General features: G+C 38.2%; 1 protein-coding gene and 1 long non-coding RNA gene across 2 annotated transcripts; one reads left to right on the top strand and one right to left on the bottom strand.

Annotated features, from left to right (window-relative positions):
- Positions 1 to 1,274: 1,274 nt before the first annotated feature.
- On the bottom strand, positions 1,275 to 6,589 carry LOC308394811 (B-cell receptor CD22-like). Its single transcript, XM_080879358.1, has 7 exons — positions 6,016 to 6,589; positions 5,681 to 5,899; positions 5,227 to 5,559; positions 4,886 to 5,110; positions 3,006 to 3,690; positions 2,803 to 2,860; positions 1,275 to 2,599 (listed from the first exon to the last, which is right to left on the bottom strand). The coding sequence occupies exons 1-5, from the start codon at positions 6,494 to 6,496 to the stop codon at positions 3,485 to 3,487; spliced, it is 1,464 nt and encodes a 487-aa protein (XP_080735484.1). The 5' UTR covers positions 6,497 to 6,589; the 3' UTR covers positions 1,275 to 2,599; positions 2,803 to 2,860; positions 3,006 to 3,484.
- Positions 6,590 to 7,335: 746 nt separating this feature from the next.
- On the top strand, positions 7,336 to 8,844 carry LOC308395825. Its single transcript, XR_013971476.1, has 3 exons — positions 7,336 to 7,394; positions 8,502 to 8,649; positions 8,755 to 8,844. It is a non-coding gene; the product is annotated as an uncharacterized lncRNA (long non-coding RNA).
- Positions 8,845 to 16,895: the final 8,051 nt, after the last annotated feature.

Here is a 16,895-nt window from a genome sequence, read left to right as displayed (position 1 = left end):
TCACTGAAAACTCTGATCACCTGTAACAGTACTTCTCTCTTTATGTAGGCTATGATGATAAAAATTCCTAACGGGCTCCCAAGAGGTGATTAGACACATTTTGGCATAAAAGAACTCACCTGCTTATGTACAAAGGTTCTGCCTCCAATTACAAGTTGGCTAAAACAACAAACACATTATTTTCTGTCAGAAATGAAGCAAGCTGACTAAAACTAGGAAAGTCCATCAAGTTAATTTCTGCCTGTCTCTTTTTTCTTTTTCGAAACTCAGACTTTACTGATAACAGAGACATCCTACTGCAGCGCTATCTCTGTATCGCTAAGAACGCGTGCACATGGACCAAACCAAATCATGAAATAAGGAGGGGGAGGCGGGGTCAGAGGCTGACTGAATTATATTCTTTGGTGTCAGAAACAAACAAAACTAATGCTAGGAAACAAACACGTTTATAAGTGCCTTGTGAAGCAAACAGTATTTTATGGTGATAAAGTTAATAATTTCATAACAAAAACAAATAAATAAAATAATATGTATGGACTATTTGACTATTCCCTTCATAGAATCGTCTTAACTTCTCTCCTCTAAGGAAATCCTCTCTTAATTGATTTCACTTGCAGACTTAAAAAAGACGTACAACCGACCTGGTGACATCATCACTGGGAACGTGCTCCTGGTTTTGATATGACTGTGACAATTTTTAATTTCTTGTTATTTTATTGTTGTAATTGTAACATGTTTGTCTGAAGCGGGTCTCCCTTGTAAATGAGTTATTGAGTCTCGATTGAGCTAGTAAGTAAAAATAAATAAAAAAAAAAGTAATTGAGTTAACTAATGAGGTTGCTTTGTCTGCTTTGGCCAATAGTGGTCACTGCATGACATGTGCATTACATGTGCAATGCATCTTTTGTCAGTCATCTTTTGCTGACTTTTGAAGACAGGCATATCCTATTTAATACGTGCGTGGTTTTCTTGATTGATTGATTGATTGATTGATTGATTAGGAAAGCTTTTAGAAAACTTTGTTGGCTGCAGTTCTTCTTTGCTCTTTCAATGTTGGGATAAATTCTCTTTCCACATTCGAGTGAATCCAGGCTGCAAATATATAATCAAAAATGGACAGGTCAGCAGGGTGTTTTGTTTTTGTTCTGCAGATCTATATGACTGAGTTTTGTGCGATACCTGTGATTCACTGGGCAGGTTTAAATACTCACTGTAATGATTTCTTATCTGCAGTGCCACGCTGAGATACAACACAGGAGGTCTTGGTGCATTATCCTCCACACCTGCAGGTGGTGGTGGTCCAAGTTTATTCTCCTCAGCAAGAGAAGTGAGTAGATTTGTAAACAGTAGACTGTAGGATATGCACAGCATGACAGTACGGCAGATTCAAGTAATAATATGAGCCAGGTTTTGTTGACTTTGGAGTGCAGTGCAGATGAATTATGAACTTTTTATTTTTGTAGACAGAAAAAGAGAGGAGATGATATCATTGCCATTAATACACAGACACATGTTATAAGAAAATCAGAAAATGTCAAAAAGAATTTGTAATATTTCTATGTGAGATGCTCCTGAACTGAGGGCTGTGCTGCATCTGTTAAATTTAACAGCAGAGTACTCATTGACGGGTGGCTGGCCTCTCCTTTAGAGATACAGTGATGAATTTATTCCTCCGAGAGAGGCTCCGAGTAGAGCCGCTGCTCCTCCACCTTGAAAGGAGGCAGTTTAGGTACTTTAGGCATCTGACAAGGATGCCTCATGGGTCAGGTGTTTTGGCCATTTCCCACTGGACAGAACGACAGATGGATACACTGAAGGAGGTGGCTGGGAAGAGGAGAAGGGTTTGGTCAAGGTCACGTGTTTCCGCTTGCTGTGGAGCTCCACAGTGGCTGCAGCCAGGTGCTCTTGGGGAAGGAGGAGGTCTGTGTGTCCTTTAGCTGTTGTTCCTTTAGCTCTTCCTAAACAAGGCTCATGCAGGATGGAAACATTTGTCTTGGCTACTTGACAAATAATAAAATGTATTTACATTAATACCAAAGACAGACCACAAACAATTTCTCAGTCAGCTCATCCCTTTACATAATTATTCTCAGGAATGAAAACACCAGCAGTATACGTCAGCAGTATTTATCTGAATGGAAAAATAAAGCAGGAATCAACACGTGTTCATATTTTACCACCAAGCAGTGTGGAAACTGCTGAGTTACAGTGCTTCACACCAAAACTAGTTCAGGATATTAAATAATTTCACTAAATCAAAAAATTTAAATTAAAAAGTTTTCAGGAAGTTTCAGAAATAAAGCTGATGTTTAAGTTTAGCCTCATCTATGAATACTGCATTTGATCCTCAGCCAAACAGCACAGTCCATGAAAACATCCTCCACAGAGGCAGAGACCGTGCTCCTTAACTTTTCTCTTTCTGTCATCATTCTAACGTCTGATTAAACACCATCTAAACAACATGAGTTTCAGTCTGTTTCTTTTATACGCAAGTCTCTAACATGACTGGACTTCACTGCAGCTCTTCCTGCTCTTCAGTGTCGTCTGCAGTGACGCCCTGTGAGGCTGAGACGTTCTCATAATCAGCACGAGTGTTTACCTGATGGAGAGAGAGCGAGAGAGCTTTCTGTATGTTTTTGATAACATTCAAAACTAAATACTTTAGTAATACTTAAAGAACTTCACATTATCCTACCTAATTTTATTTACATTTATTTTTGGATCACTTATTTTTCTATTCTAGTGCAATAGAAACTATCATACATCTATCATAACACATGTTGTATCAGTAGAACCTCTTACTTTGATGACATTTACAGATTCATTTGGTCCAGTTTCTAAGGCCACATGTGTCTTCTTTCTGGATTTAATCCAACAAAAAGAAAACGGTATTAAACTAAAAAGAATTCATGACTTTAAAACTGAAGGTTTTAAGATGGACATAAAAGAGCAATTATGACACTGTTGTTACTGTTTTTCTTTCTTTTTAAAAAGAAATGTGTTACCTCATCCACAGACCCAACACGAAGAGAGCAATCAGCATCAGGACCACCAGAGTCAATCTGATGATATTCAATATTATTACAGATTTTCCTATAAATTGAGAAAAGCACAAAGGAGATATGTCTTAGTCGAGAGATTAGATTTATAGGGTCATGCTATTTGTCATTGGGTATCATCAGTAACTGCTGTCACTAAGTTTACTCTCTTAACACAACTGCAGAAAGTTAAACATTTTTATATTTTCTTTGCACTGGTTAGAATATACACTACCAGTCAAAAGTTTGGAGACACCTTCTCATTTAATGTTTTTTCTTTCTTTTCATGACTATTTAATTGTAGATTCTCACTGAAAGAATCAAAACTATGAACGAACACATATGGAATTATGTAGTAAACAAAAAGTGTGAAATAACTCAAAACATGTTCATGTTATAGATTCCTCAAAATTGCCACCCTTTGCTTTGATTACTGCTTTGCACACTCAGTTCACAGTAACAAAACTCCCACTGTGTTCAGGTCTGAAGTCAGTGATGGTGAAGTTGTGTCCTGATGCTTTTTCTGAGTCTTCATCCTCCTTGTACCAGGTGTAATTAGCTGTTGGGTTAGCAACACTGCTATAGGTGACTGAACCGCCCTCCACTATTTCACCAGAGGGACTCACTGACACAGAGGGAAGCATTGGAGCATCTAGAACAGAGAATATTAAGATTAGATGATTAATAAGAGATCACATTTGATCATAATATACTGTCTATTTTTCATAGGGGGCAGGGGTAGCTCAGTAGGTAGAGTGGTGGCCTCATGATCGGAAGGTCGGGGGTTCGACTCCACTGAACGGCTACCCTGAGGTACCCCTGAGCAAGGTACCGTCCCTACACACTGCTCCCCGGGCGCTGCACTGGTGGCTGCCCACTGCTTCACTGGGTGAATGGGTTAAATGCAGAGGAACTATTTCCCTATGGGGACTAACACGCACACTTTAGATAGCATCATGCTCCCTGTGTCCTCACTGGTCTGACCTGTGATGTCTACTTATCCCTCCACTCCTGGAGTTGATTCTTTGTGCAGTGTCAGACTTTAAGGAGAGTTCCTGCTTCTTGGCTTCACACACCTGCCTTTAATGATCTTGTCAAGAGCCAATATTTATAAGAGTGATGAGCTGTATCATTGAATGAAAAACGGAAACCATCTGAGTCCCGCGTTTCGCCTATGGTGGCCAACCTGACATAGACTTTTATCCTTACTGTTCAAATTATTTCTATTTCTTATCTAAAGCTGTTGTCAACACATTTCCCTCAGTATCTTTTCAGTCCGTCACACCCTCAGTTGTGGGGACTGACAAGCTTTTAATTACTGCTCAGATCTGTTATCCTCATTATATTAAGTTCATGCTTCTTTTCATGGACAGACCTTTGTAGACAGTCAGAAACAGCTGATGTACACCTGTTCTTCACAATTCACACATCTCTGCTTATTACATCTCTAAGGTAAGTCTTTAAGTAGATATTCTTGTTAAATCTTACACATGTTGTTCAGGGTACTGCTGTCTTTCATTAAATTATTTGCTTCCGTCGCCACACGGCAGTCTACAGGTGATGATAGGAACTGATCTTTCATGTTCTCTGATCAGGATCAAACCACTCTTCAGCACAAAGACTGTTATTTTGGACTTTACCTCAGTATCTGACTCAGATTCATGAACCTGGCTCCACTCACCTTTAAACTGGTTGTACAGTAAAACACTCAAAGAATTTAAAATACATTATAGTATTTTGAATTCCACTGCACATCTTAAACAACATTTTGGTGAAAAAAGAAAGCTGAAGATCTGAAAACACAAAATTGTTCATGATGACCACATAACACAGTGAAGTAAACTTACACACATGATCTGAGCAATAATCTTCATGTCCTTTGAAAGCACAGGAGATGATGTCTCCAGGATTGAACAGATCTTGATAAGAACTTTGTTCAACCATAAACTGATTGTTTTTGAACCAGACAAAAGAAAGACGACCAGCTGGACTGCAGCTGCTTTCACACTTCAGCTCTGCCTCAGTCTGAGACTCATGGACTGATATTATTCTGCTCACCTTCACCTGCAGATCTGAATATGACAACACAGCAGACACAAGACATTAAATACTCAAAACAATAAATACACCCATTACCACAACTGAACAACTGAGCTGAATGAAATATTCTGTGTGTATTCATCAGTACCTGTGACAGTCAGAGTTGTTCCAGGTAAACTACTCTTCCATTCAAAGCTTTGTGTTTTGAATTTGAAGTGATACTCGGCTGAATCACTCTCTGTCAGGTCTCTGATTCTCAGAGTGGAGCGTCCTCTCTCTGTTTCAGTCACCTCAACACGACCTGCATACTGGGAGTCTTCTGTGAGGTCCTCAGATCCACGACCAGAACGGAACCAGGACTTTGATTGGATTGGACTTTCATAACTGTTGTAAGTACAAGAAATGTCCACTGATAATCCTTTGACTGCACAGATTCTTCTGTTGCTGTAATTCACTCTGTTGCATGAATCATCTTGGACACCTGAAACATAAAATGATATTGAAGTCAGATTTAGAAAGTAGTTACTGTGAGTTTGACTGTTTTTATTCAGATGTATGTAATGACTCTATGAGATGGTTTTATGTAACTGAAATAAACTCACACACTGAAGGAGAGGAGAAATCTTCATGACCTCTTACAGCACAGGAGTAGCTATCTGAAGGATTCAGATTGGCTGAATACCGATACTGGTTTCTACTAGAAATCTTGTGTCCATTTTTGTACCAGATGTAGGAGGTACGATAATTTAGTCGACAACTACTCTGACAAGTCAGTGTTGCCCAGTTGGAATATGATGATGTGTCCACGTGTACCTGAAGAGCTGAATATGTGAAGAAATAAAATCAGAGCAGAAACTTAGACATCTATTATCCATATCCAAACACACACAGTCATGTTCATAACAATTTCTGACTGATGTGTAATTAAAAATGTTACCTGTGACAGTCAGAGTGACTCCAGGTAAAACAGTAAAATTTTTCCGGTCTGTTTCAAACCTGAACTTGTACACAGCTGAGTCGCTCTCTCTCAGGTCTCTGATTGTCAGAGTGCAGCTCTTCCAGTGAGAACTGTACGACACTCGACCTGCATACGCTGGGTCTGTTTTCAGATCTTCAGGATTATAATTGTTCCCTTTAGTGAACCAAACTCTTTTTAACACATTTACTCTTGAAGGGTGTTTGAAGGAGCAGCCTATGACCACTGTTGATCCTTTTACAGCACAGATCTGAGTAGAAGTGTAAGTCACTGCATAATCATTCTGACTCTGTACCACTGTAACACAGAACACAGTCAGACTCATTACAGCAACAGTAAACAGTTTTACTTGTAGTTGAACTACATGCAGAGAGAAATTCGGATTCTGACATTCGGACCAAGCGCACTTCATCACAATAGAAAAAATGAAGTTGTGCTTCATTTCTGTTTTACAAAATATTTAACAACTGTTGTTCTCAGCCAAATGTCTGAAATGTCTGTCTTCAGAACATTAATAGTTAAAGATCAGCTTTCCACATATTAAATTATTATAGAAATTGTCCAGTTAGGTACAACCTATTTATATCTACCGATAGATGTAGATATATAGATGTATATAGAGATATAGAGAGAGATGTACACTCTTAGAAAGGATGTGTTAAAAAATGACACAAAAAATGTGTTGTTACACTATTAACACATTTTGTGTAAATTTTAACATAACATGTGTAAGAAAATGTGTAAACATTGAAAAAATGTGTAAAACGCTTAACACACTTGATGTGTTGCACAGTTTAACACATTTTGTGTGTTATTTTCAGAATCTAACAACAGGACCTAAAATTAGCAGCTCAGTAATTTGATGCTAGCCCTGTGTTTAGTGAAATAAATTGTAGATTAACAATGTATTATAACTATATTAACTGAATAAATAAAATGTTTAGTTATTGTTTGTTTTCCTTAATCCTTTCCTCATTACTTTCAACAAATAAAACATTTTATAATGTAATGTGGACCAAGGTGTATGGTGTACTAAAATTCTGAAAGAGGATTAATTTTTTATTTCTCAATATGTATAGCATACCAATTAATGGCCATGGCTATACTATAAGCATAAGTATCCACAAAGAACAGGCTTAATTTTGACCGTAACATGTGAATACAATTGAAGCAAAAGTAGAAAATGAAATGAGTAAGAACACACATGCTTAAAATTGAAACAAATTCTGCCCAGCAACATGACATACCGGCGGCGGGAAGGGGGCGCTATCTTTCGCGCCAATGAGACAAAGGAGACAAAGATGGAGGTTACGTCGCCTAGTATGTTGTCAGACCTTACAGTAAGTATCATTTACCAGTTTATCTTAATGTACTGAAAATATGCCGGGTTTCTGGAAGAATGTGAATTTATATAAAATATAGGAGTTTAGAGTTTAAGTTAATTACTGCTTAACTATACCTAGCTAACCTTAATGTAACAGTCTTGCTAACATATCCTACTCTTAATTTTATTATTAGTTCTTGGATTTCGTGCCATACTCCATTAGAGTTAATGTGTTTTGGTAGTATTTTTATGAATTACTTTATTCATGTATTTATCTATTTACTTTATTTATGTATTAGAGTATTCAGAAATTGCTCTTAGAACCAGTGTGGTAGTTGGCTAGCGGCTCCGACAGGCATTATGTTGTCTATGAGCAACGCCAGAGTCAGCACCTAACCGTAGCAGTGTTGAGTAAAATGACAATATTGTCGTTAGCTCTGAATATAGCAAATGTAGTTATCACCGCGACCATTCGTTTACTAGCAGAGAATAGGAATAAAGACTGAGTAACTTTAACATGAAATATACCTCATATTGAGGAGATAATTATTTTTTCAAGCAGTTAAAGCAGTTTTTGCATCTAGTATGATTAACTAAAGTATGTGCACATTCTTTTTTAAGGCTTATTGCTGGAAACATGCTCTGATATAGTTTCTTTTTTATGCAGAACTTCTGAGGAAGTAATAGTCAGTGTTATTTAAAAAACCAAACAACAGCAACTTGACTATGCAAATTATCTTACTTATTTAGCCATGTGTTTCATTTTTTCAGCACACATATGACAACTTAGAATCTGTCAAAGTCCTTGTAACCACTTTTATAGATGAGAAAGAAATTTGTAAAAAAAAAAAAATTCTTATTGTCAGCAGTGCCACAGACATCAGACATCACTATTAGTCAGGATCAGATTTATTCACCAAGTAGCAACTAGAAGATAAAATCAATTTATTTATTATTCAGAATTTCTTTTAGTCATTGCGTTATAATCACGTAGTTAAGAAACCGCCTTCTTCTGCTGCAGCTTTTTGAGTAAACTCGTGCTTTTATGCTCTGTGGAAATTTGCTGTCATGACTTTGAAGATTATTGCAGAGAGGTAAAGTGTCTGGTGTTGCCTTTACACAGTCTACCATTACCACAGAAGAACAAAGTCAACCCCTGAAGTCACTCAGGAAAGCCCCACAGATTCTTAAGGAGTATGAAACCTGTCGGTGCCATCGAGGAGGCTCCTTGTGAAGACTTGCATTGGGGATTTGGTGGAGAGGTGTGGTTAGTAAGTATCGCACTTTACTGTACTTTGTTAAAATTTTGCAATGAATGTTTTCCTTTAAAAATGTTGAAGTGCACAGAAGTAAAAAAGTTTACCTTTGTTTTCCAGTTACCCTCTTAGTGCAGAGAAGCTAACTGTAGCAAAAAGCATCCTCACCACTTTTCCACCCTTAAGTGGCAGGACAGGGGGAAGGATTTGTAAGTAAATTTAGCATTTTAATAATGTAAATTCCACTACATACTGTAAATTGCAATTGTTCCCACTTACTGTGTATCGTTTAACCTTTATCTAATTATTTATTAGAGCTTTTTTTCTCAGTTAAAATTGCTCAGCTGTTACCCATATACCTCTGTCCTTTCTTCCTCAGGAGCCATAACTTCTCCGTTTTGTGGTAAGCTTTTCTTTGGCTGTCACTTCTTCACCTTGACCTGTCTTATTTGGCTCAGCAGAACTGAAATGCTTTTACACACTCACTCACAAAAACTCAGCGATTCTCTGCGCGATCAACCTCTCACATGTTTAAGCTTGCTGCGGGAGATTTCACTTGTCATGTTTGCATAGTAAGCTAACGATTAATAAGACGATGTCAGAGGAATTGGTGCACAAATTATCATCACTCACAGATCAGTACTGTCGCTCTCTATACACAGTTCGCACAATTGCAAAGTGAAAGCAAAAAAACAAGCGCAAATTCAAATGCGACTTCAATATGTCACATATTGACAGTGGCTCACCGATGCCAATGACATAATTACCCAGCTACATTTCCGAAAGAATGCAAAAGCATTGACATATATTTTTCCTACAATAGCCCGACGGGCAGGGAAGAGATAGATTTTGGTAGCCCAACTGAAAAAATCGCTAGCTCCGGGACGTCGGGCTAGCGATATTGCAAGCCCTGTATCTGATTGAGGAATCACTCATCTTTGGAAAAGAGAGTTTATTACAGAGAAATGGCTCTTTCCAAAATAAAAGCTATACTATCTGCTTCTTCTGGGCTATATTCTCAGCAGCATAAGGAGAATCATGTGCTAACAGCTGTCTAAATGACTCGGCTAAAGTTAGTAGCATGCTTGCTTTTTTTTGTCTGCTTCCACTTGTCTTTGCACTAGGATGATGTCGGCGTAAATGTGCAGTCATATTCGTTGTGTTCCCACTAGTGCTTTCAGGTTAATCTCGTTGAAATGACCTTAACGCCACAACACGGCAAATCTCCGTTAACGAGCTACCGCCTATCGCTCCGTGCATGGGGCTAGACGGCCAACACATTAACGAGCTAACTGCGCTAACACACTAGTTCACACCAATGTAATTGAGCATTGCATGGCACATCCAACATACTGTTTTACTTTAGTCCATGACTCGCTTACCTTCAGGGTCATACGTCACATGAAAACCAAAATAATTCCAAACGCCAGATCTGAATGAGAGTGGGGGAGGTCCATCTTGCAAGGGGAGCTTAACTTCTGTCTCACTAGCTTGCCCTGCGCTCTTCCTTCTGACTATGCTGTCTGTGTTGAGCGCTCAGTGGATCTGCGCTCGACAGTGCAGCCTAGGCGGAGTAGTCGAACACAGATTCACTGAGCGCTCAACACAGACAGCATCGTCAGAAGGAAAATTGATAAAATAAATTACAAATGTTGTATTGTTCGATACATATGCGTACCGAACCGAAAGCACTGTATCGAACGGTTCAATATCGATACGAATATCGTTGCACCCCTAGTATTTACCTGAGGAAAGCATTTGTCTACACCTCACTGAATACTATCTTTATCTTCCCCCATCTCCAAGCCTGGAACAAGTATTGCATCGCTTTGCAGTGATCCTGAAGCATCATCCACAACACACCAACCCCAGCTGATATGCATCGGTGATCTAAAGAGGGCAACCAGGCAGTACATCATTGTTGCTAAGAATGACAGAGTAACCATTTCTCTGAATGATGGCCTGACGTGTGCTGTGGATAAGCTTTTCAAACTGTACTGGGTATGTAACTTGTCCTATCCAGCACCACTTGGCTCCGTCTTCACCTTCTTTGAGTTTGTCTATGACCTGCCGCTGTCCACCCAAAGGAAAACCAAAGTACTGGAGCTGATTGCACAGATTAAAGGATGCAAGTAAAATGTTCACCTGTCCAAAATGTAGAGAGTCTCTGTTCACAGAGGTGAGAAACCTCATTTGGCATCTTTGTCAAATACACTGCTTATCAGGACTGACCATTTTTATGCCTATGCAGTGGAAAGGTCAGACAATATGAACTGATTGGCTGAAATTTTTGATTTTTGTATTTAAACCCAAGGTACAAAATTGTATAACCTGGATGCTATATTCGCCAAAATGTATGTTTTTCTGTTTGCATGCAACTGCACATTTGTTAAATGTTGACAATTTGTTGAAGATGACAATTGTTACCTTTAAAAATTTTAATTCATGTATTGTCTGGATTATATCAGAACATTATATATATATATTGAAAAAATTGAAAAATTGAAAAAAGGGCAATCATATATATGATTGCCCTTTTTTCAATTTTTTTTGACATTTTAATGATCTAGAGAGATAGAAAGCTAGTCAGATATGAATTTTGTTTGATTTTGTAAAGTAAAAATTGTGATATAGCTTTGGCTAAAATTGAATTTAAAACATTTTAATTGAAAAGATTCTGACAGTTGTTGTTCATTCAGTTTGTAATGATTTATAATATGCCAAATAAAAAATGGAATTCAATAAGTGTATAATATATACCCATCTTTTTTCTCCTTTTTAAAAAAAAATTGAAATGTACACATTTTAACACATCTTTGTGTCAAAATAACACATCTTTGTGTTTACATTTTTTAACACAGAAGATGTGTTAAAGGAGCAGACACATTAATTGTGTTAAAACTGACACATCATGTGTTGTCCCTAATCTGATGCAGCACATGTGTTAAAATTTAACACATGATGTGTCAATTTTAACACATCCCTTCTAAGAGTGTACTGGGTCTACAAAAATAAATCACTTATGTATTGTAATTTTACATTAAAAAGTAACTCCTGCAGATACTGAATGTGTGAAAACCAGGTACACATAAACCTGTTAGAGAAGGAAGAGGACCAATCCACTCGCTGCTGCACTTAAACTCATCGCTTCTTCTCTCGCTTCTTAAATCACATCAACATGACACATACTGTTTTCCAGTTAGTCTCCATCAGTTGTTGAGGATGTAGTCTTTGATAACAGGGTCTTCTGTGGTTAGAAAATATAAAAGAAATATTAGACTGTCTTCCTTCAACTGGACATGGTCAACATGCATAAACAGATGAGAGTCTCTAAACTCCCACACTGAAATGAAGAAGTGGTTGTTATACAGTGGTTTACATGCAGAATAGCTTCTTAAAATACAAATATGGAATATTTTTAATCAGTTTTAAAATCGTACGGTTCCGGGCCAGTTTATTACCAGGATCATAAATAGATTTTCTCTCATGTACATTAAGTTTTAATGTAGGTTTTCTTTGCAAAGTGAGTGTGAAGCTCTCTTTTGAGAGGGCTGAGAGCAAATCTTTAACACACAATGTCTCCTGGATAAAAAGAACAGGTGACTCGGGTAGTGATGACAAAACCGTTTTTGACCAGGTTAAGTTTCAATGCACGTATTAAACCTATTGTATGACTGCTATCTTCTATTGCCCAATATTTCTAAAATTAGAAACATCCCGTCTCAGAGTGACACTGAAAAACTAGTAAATGCATTTATTACTTCTAGGCTGGACTACTGTAATTCATCCAAAAATGTCAAGAATCAAGCAAGTAAATAAGTGCATCAGCAGTCATGTGCTCAGCACTAAAGGAGCTGCTGCAGAGAACCACAGTTGTGCGTCAATGAACCTGTAAGCGTTATTTCTTTTGGCAGTTAACTGGCAGGATACTGCTTCTAATTGTTTGTGCATGTTAAAATTATGCCTCAGTACTTTTATACCATGTTGATAGAAATAATAATGGATAGGATTTATATAGCGCTTTTCAAGGCACCCAAAGCGCTTTACAATGCCACTATTCATTCATTCTCGCATTCACACACTGGTGGAGGCAGCTACGGTTGTAGCCACAGCTGCACTGGGGCAGATTGACAGAGGCGAGGCTGCCATATCACGCCATCGGCCCCTCTGGCCAACACCAGTAGGCGGTAGGGTAAAGTGTCTTGCCCAAGGACACAACGACCAGGACAGAGAGCCCAGGGATCGAACCTGCGACCTTCCGGTTACAGATATGCTTCCCAACCCCCTGAGCCACAGTCGCCAAACATTTAGCACCAAGTTAATAGCAGTGGCCATAATCTCCCGCCATGATTACATCTAGCGTTATTAGGAATAAAGGACTTTTCTATTGTTTAGTTTAGTGGTTCCCAAACTTTTTTTGCTAAGCCCCCCTTTGTTTTACAAGAAAAATATTCGCCCCCCCTTCTTGCGCGTGCACGCACACACGCACAAACGCATCCTCCAACCACACACACCCATATTTTGCTCCATTGCGGTTTATTTCACACCTCAAACATTTAGTAAGCAATTAAGCAAATACAAGTAAACTGCAATAAATTACAGGTAGTAAGGAAATACACTACTAACTCTTTTACGCTACGTCCGCACCTACACGGGTATTTTTGAAAACGCAGCTGTTTCGTCCATAAACGGCGTTGCCAATCACCGAAAACGGAGATTTTATAAAACTCCTTTTTTGCGTTTACATGTGGACGAGGAATACAGAGTTTCACAGTGTATGTGCCTTTTTTCTCGTCACGCTGTGCGCCACGTTATTGTTTACATGAGATGAATTGCAGAATGGCAGATAGAGACAAAATACTGTTACTGTTAATCTGACTATCTTCAGGTTTTAAAGTGTGGGCGGGCCCCACACTTTGGGAAGGTCTAGTTTAGTTTAACTGTTGCTAGCTTGATTAGCAACTTGTAAGACATGTGCTATTTATCCAATCTGTGGTCTACAGTGACCCCTTGTGGACATGTGTTGAGTAGATGATGTGTTGTGATTGTTTTCCTAGTTATCTATGACTCTACTAACTATAGAATTGAATGTTTTCCAGAAAACCATGCTCATAGTCACACACACTGTATACTAACAGGAATAAGTTCAAGTATGGCTGCACTGAATTTGTATTAAGCCTAGCAAGCACTCTGATGGAAACAATTATTCTGTGGAACTTAATCAAAGACAGTCAACCCAACTCCTGGACTGCTGCAGACTTGTATACCCAGCTTTCCAATATATATATTTTATAGTACCACTATCACTCCACTAGAACACTTCACTCTCAGTTCTTTCCTATAATATTAAGTGCATTGAGACAACTGCTGGTAGCCAGATGCCCATCTCAGCCAAATTAATCGAGAAACCAGCGCCTCCTCCTAACCATTAAATCAACAAACAATGCAAGAGGTAGAAAGTGAGAGAGATAGAGAGAGAAACACTCTTCTACTGCCTCTTGTCCCACAAACAGTTGTACATTACTGCCAACTTCTGTACAAACAGTCAGTATTTTTCACATAAGAGGAACCTAAATATCAGTCACTGAGCATCTGTACACTATTTTACATATACCCAAAGAGGATACAGTGTGCCCAGACATGTGCACAGGGTGGTTTTGACATGTTTTTGAAAATGTATATCTGGCTCTGAAAAGAAATTTGACAATAGAATACTAGGTGAACAAATTCACCCCTAATTACCTTCATATTAGCACGTGTATCAGTATCAGAGTGCACACATCTGGCCTAAGCACATATAGCCATATAAATGTCACCATACTATGTACATTACATTATTTTCTGGGCTTCATGTATAATAACATATTATACCTAACGATTTAAACTATTTTATTGAATGATTATACAATAGTCTTTTATCATGCCACTTTTAGATCAACACCATTTTTTGATTTGCCTCTTTAATAAAGCTGATGTCAAGGTTATGGTGAATAAGGACCCAAATCCAGAATCACTCAGACTCACGCACATCTAGGAATCAAATAAGAATAAACTTTTATCAAAAGGCAGATGAAAACTAAATCCAAGACAACAGAAGACATCCCAGGGATAACAACAGGAAACATCTGTGGGCAACAATATGATGTGGCAATAAATAGAACTGAAGTTATAAATTCACACAACTCAGAGGAAGTGAACACAGCTAGGGGAAGTAAAACTGAATGTCAAATGCAAACACTTAATGAGAACACAACACAGATACAAAGGCTACACAAGACACATGCGAAAAACAGGACTTTTAACTTTAAAACCTAAAGACAAAACTGAGAGTATCATCAGTTACCACTAATCCATGAAAATAATGAAAAACTTGAAACACTGGGGTCAAAATATTCAAGACACACAAGATCAAAGAAAGACAATGATAAAACAATCAGCACCTACAACTAGGCAAATACAATGGAAACACACATGAAAATCTAAACAATAAGCAACGTCCAAAAACACTTTTGCCCACTTTTTCTTAAACTAAAGGCAAAGAAGTTAGAAATAGGAGATAAGATGGGAAGTACTTTTGGAAAGCAGCCCCAGTCTGTCTCCTTGTCCTCTGATCAGTGTCTCTGTTGGAAGTCAGTTGTTTCTGTCTGAGCTCTATACTGCAAAGGAGGTCCAGTGTACCCAGGATATGTTTCTGTCATCTAGATTCACTTACCCTAACATTGGCGAATGGGATAAACTGTCACATGAAGCTGGTTCTCAACTGGCTAAGTTATATGAGGGTTTCCCCTGTGTGTTCACATGACCAATGCCAAAGGGGCGTTTCACAGATCATATGACTCTTCTTCCACAGAAAATGATCCCTGTGAGTGCCACCTACTCCAGAGATGCTAGCAAATAAAAATCTCTAAAAATCATACAAAATATATCAGTAAAATCCAACACTATTGTGAAAAAAAACAAGATAAATCTGGTGATTTAGTGCAAACAATAAGCATTTTCATTCCAGTTAATTATTTGCAACATTGAAGTTTACTCTCCTTACAGGAATCCTTGGTGTGTTTCGTGTTTCCAGCAGTGTAAAACAGATTAATTAACAGATTAGAGTGAAGTATGACAACATTTAGACATTTTCTAAATCACCAAATTAAAATGCGGATATTCTTGTAGAGATGTGACTCTCAGTTTACGGTGTGTTTAGTAAGGTAGTTAGTTTAAAAAGCTGCCCATATAAAATGTACTCCTCCAACAGAGATTTTATATCACACGTAAAACATGTTGAATTACAAAAAAATAAGTGGAAATGTTGCGTTTCCAGATGATTTTACACTGAAACTAAAAACATTACATGCTTCCAGGAATTTTTTCACAGTCCATTCTCTGCTCGCCGTACACGCTTCACATAACACTTTACATCAACCCTATTTTCCCATACTGTCAAACTGAATTCTGTCATTAAACCTTTTCCTACCCATCATCTGTCAGCCAGTCAGCCTTTGTTCCATATGCTTTAAATCAGCGGTCCCCAACCCCCGGGCCACAGACCAGTACCGGGCCGCGAGAGTTGAGGCTTGGGTGTGAAATTTATGGTTTTCAGGGTTATTTTTGTTTTTTATCATTTTTTTTTATTGTTTTTACCATTACCTCGGTTTCCCTGGGTCTTTTCCCGTGTGTTATGAATAAATCTTCTTTTTTTGGTACTGGTACCGGTTTTATTTTGTTGTATTTATCCGCGACACCTTAAAGGCTGGTCCGTGAAAATATTGTCGGACATAAACCGGTCCGTGGTGCAAAAAAAGGTTGGGGAGCGTTGCTTTAATTCTTAGTGCTCTTCTATCTTTTTGCCTTTCATGTCACTTCCTGTCTCCTCCCCATCTCCACATCATGCTGAAGAGTAAGTGTCTGATTAGTCATTTAGACCTTTACAACTGCAACAAAAAGCACATCACAAACTGAAATCAGATTCAAACAGAATGGACACACTGTTAAATTCTGGAAAGTGGAAAGTTCTTGAATATTTTAAGTACTGTTGAAAACACGCAGTTCTTTGAATCTTTGGGCTGAAGGAAGGACAATACTCGGTGTATCAATGCTCAATCAACAATCATTTATTTCCATACAATTCAACAGTCAGAGCATTACAACGTCCGGACGGGAGAGATGCTACCAGAGGGTCAGGCACATGTCTCAAAATGGTGACGGGTTGTTCAGCTTTTTATAGTCTCTAGTGGCCCCCAGCTAGTCGTAAAAGCCAAAACATCACA

The sequence above is a fragment of the Rhamphochromis sp. 'chilingali' genome (genome assembly GCF_963969265.1).
Source record: "Rhamphochromis sp. 'chilingali' genome assembly, chromosome: 4".
NCBI classification, from domain to species: Eukaryota; Metazoa; Chordata; class Actinopteri; order Cichliformes; family Cichlidae; genus Rhamphochromis; species Rhamphochromis sp. 'chilingali'.
This window is presented reverse-complemented; position numbering and strand designations above follow the sequence as displayed.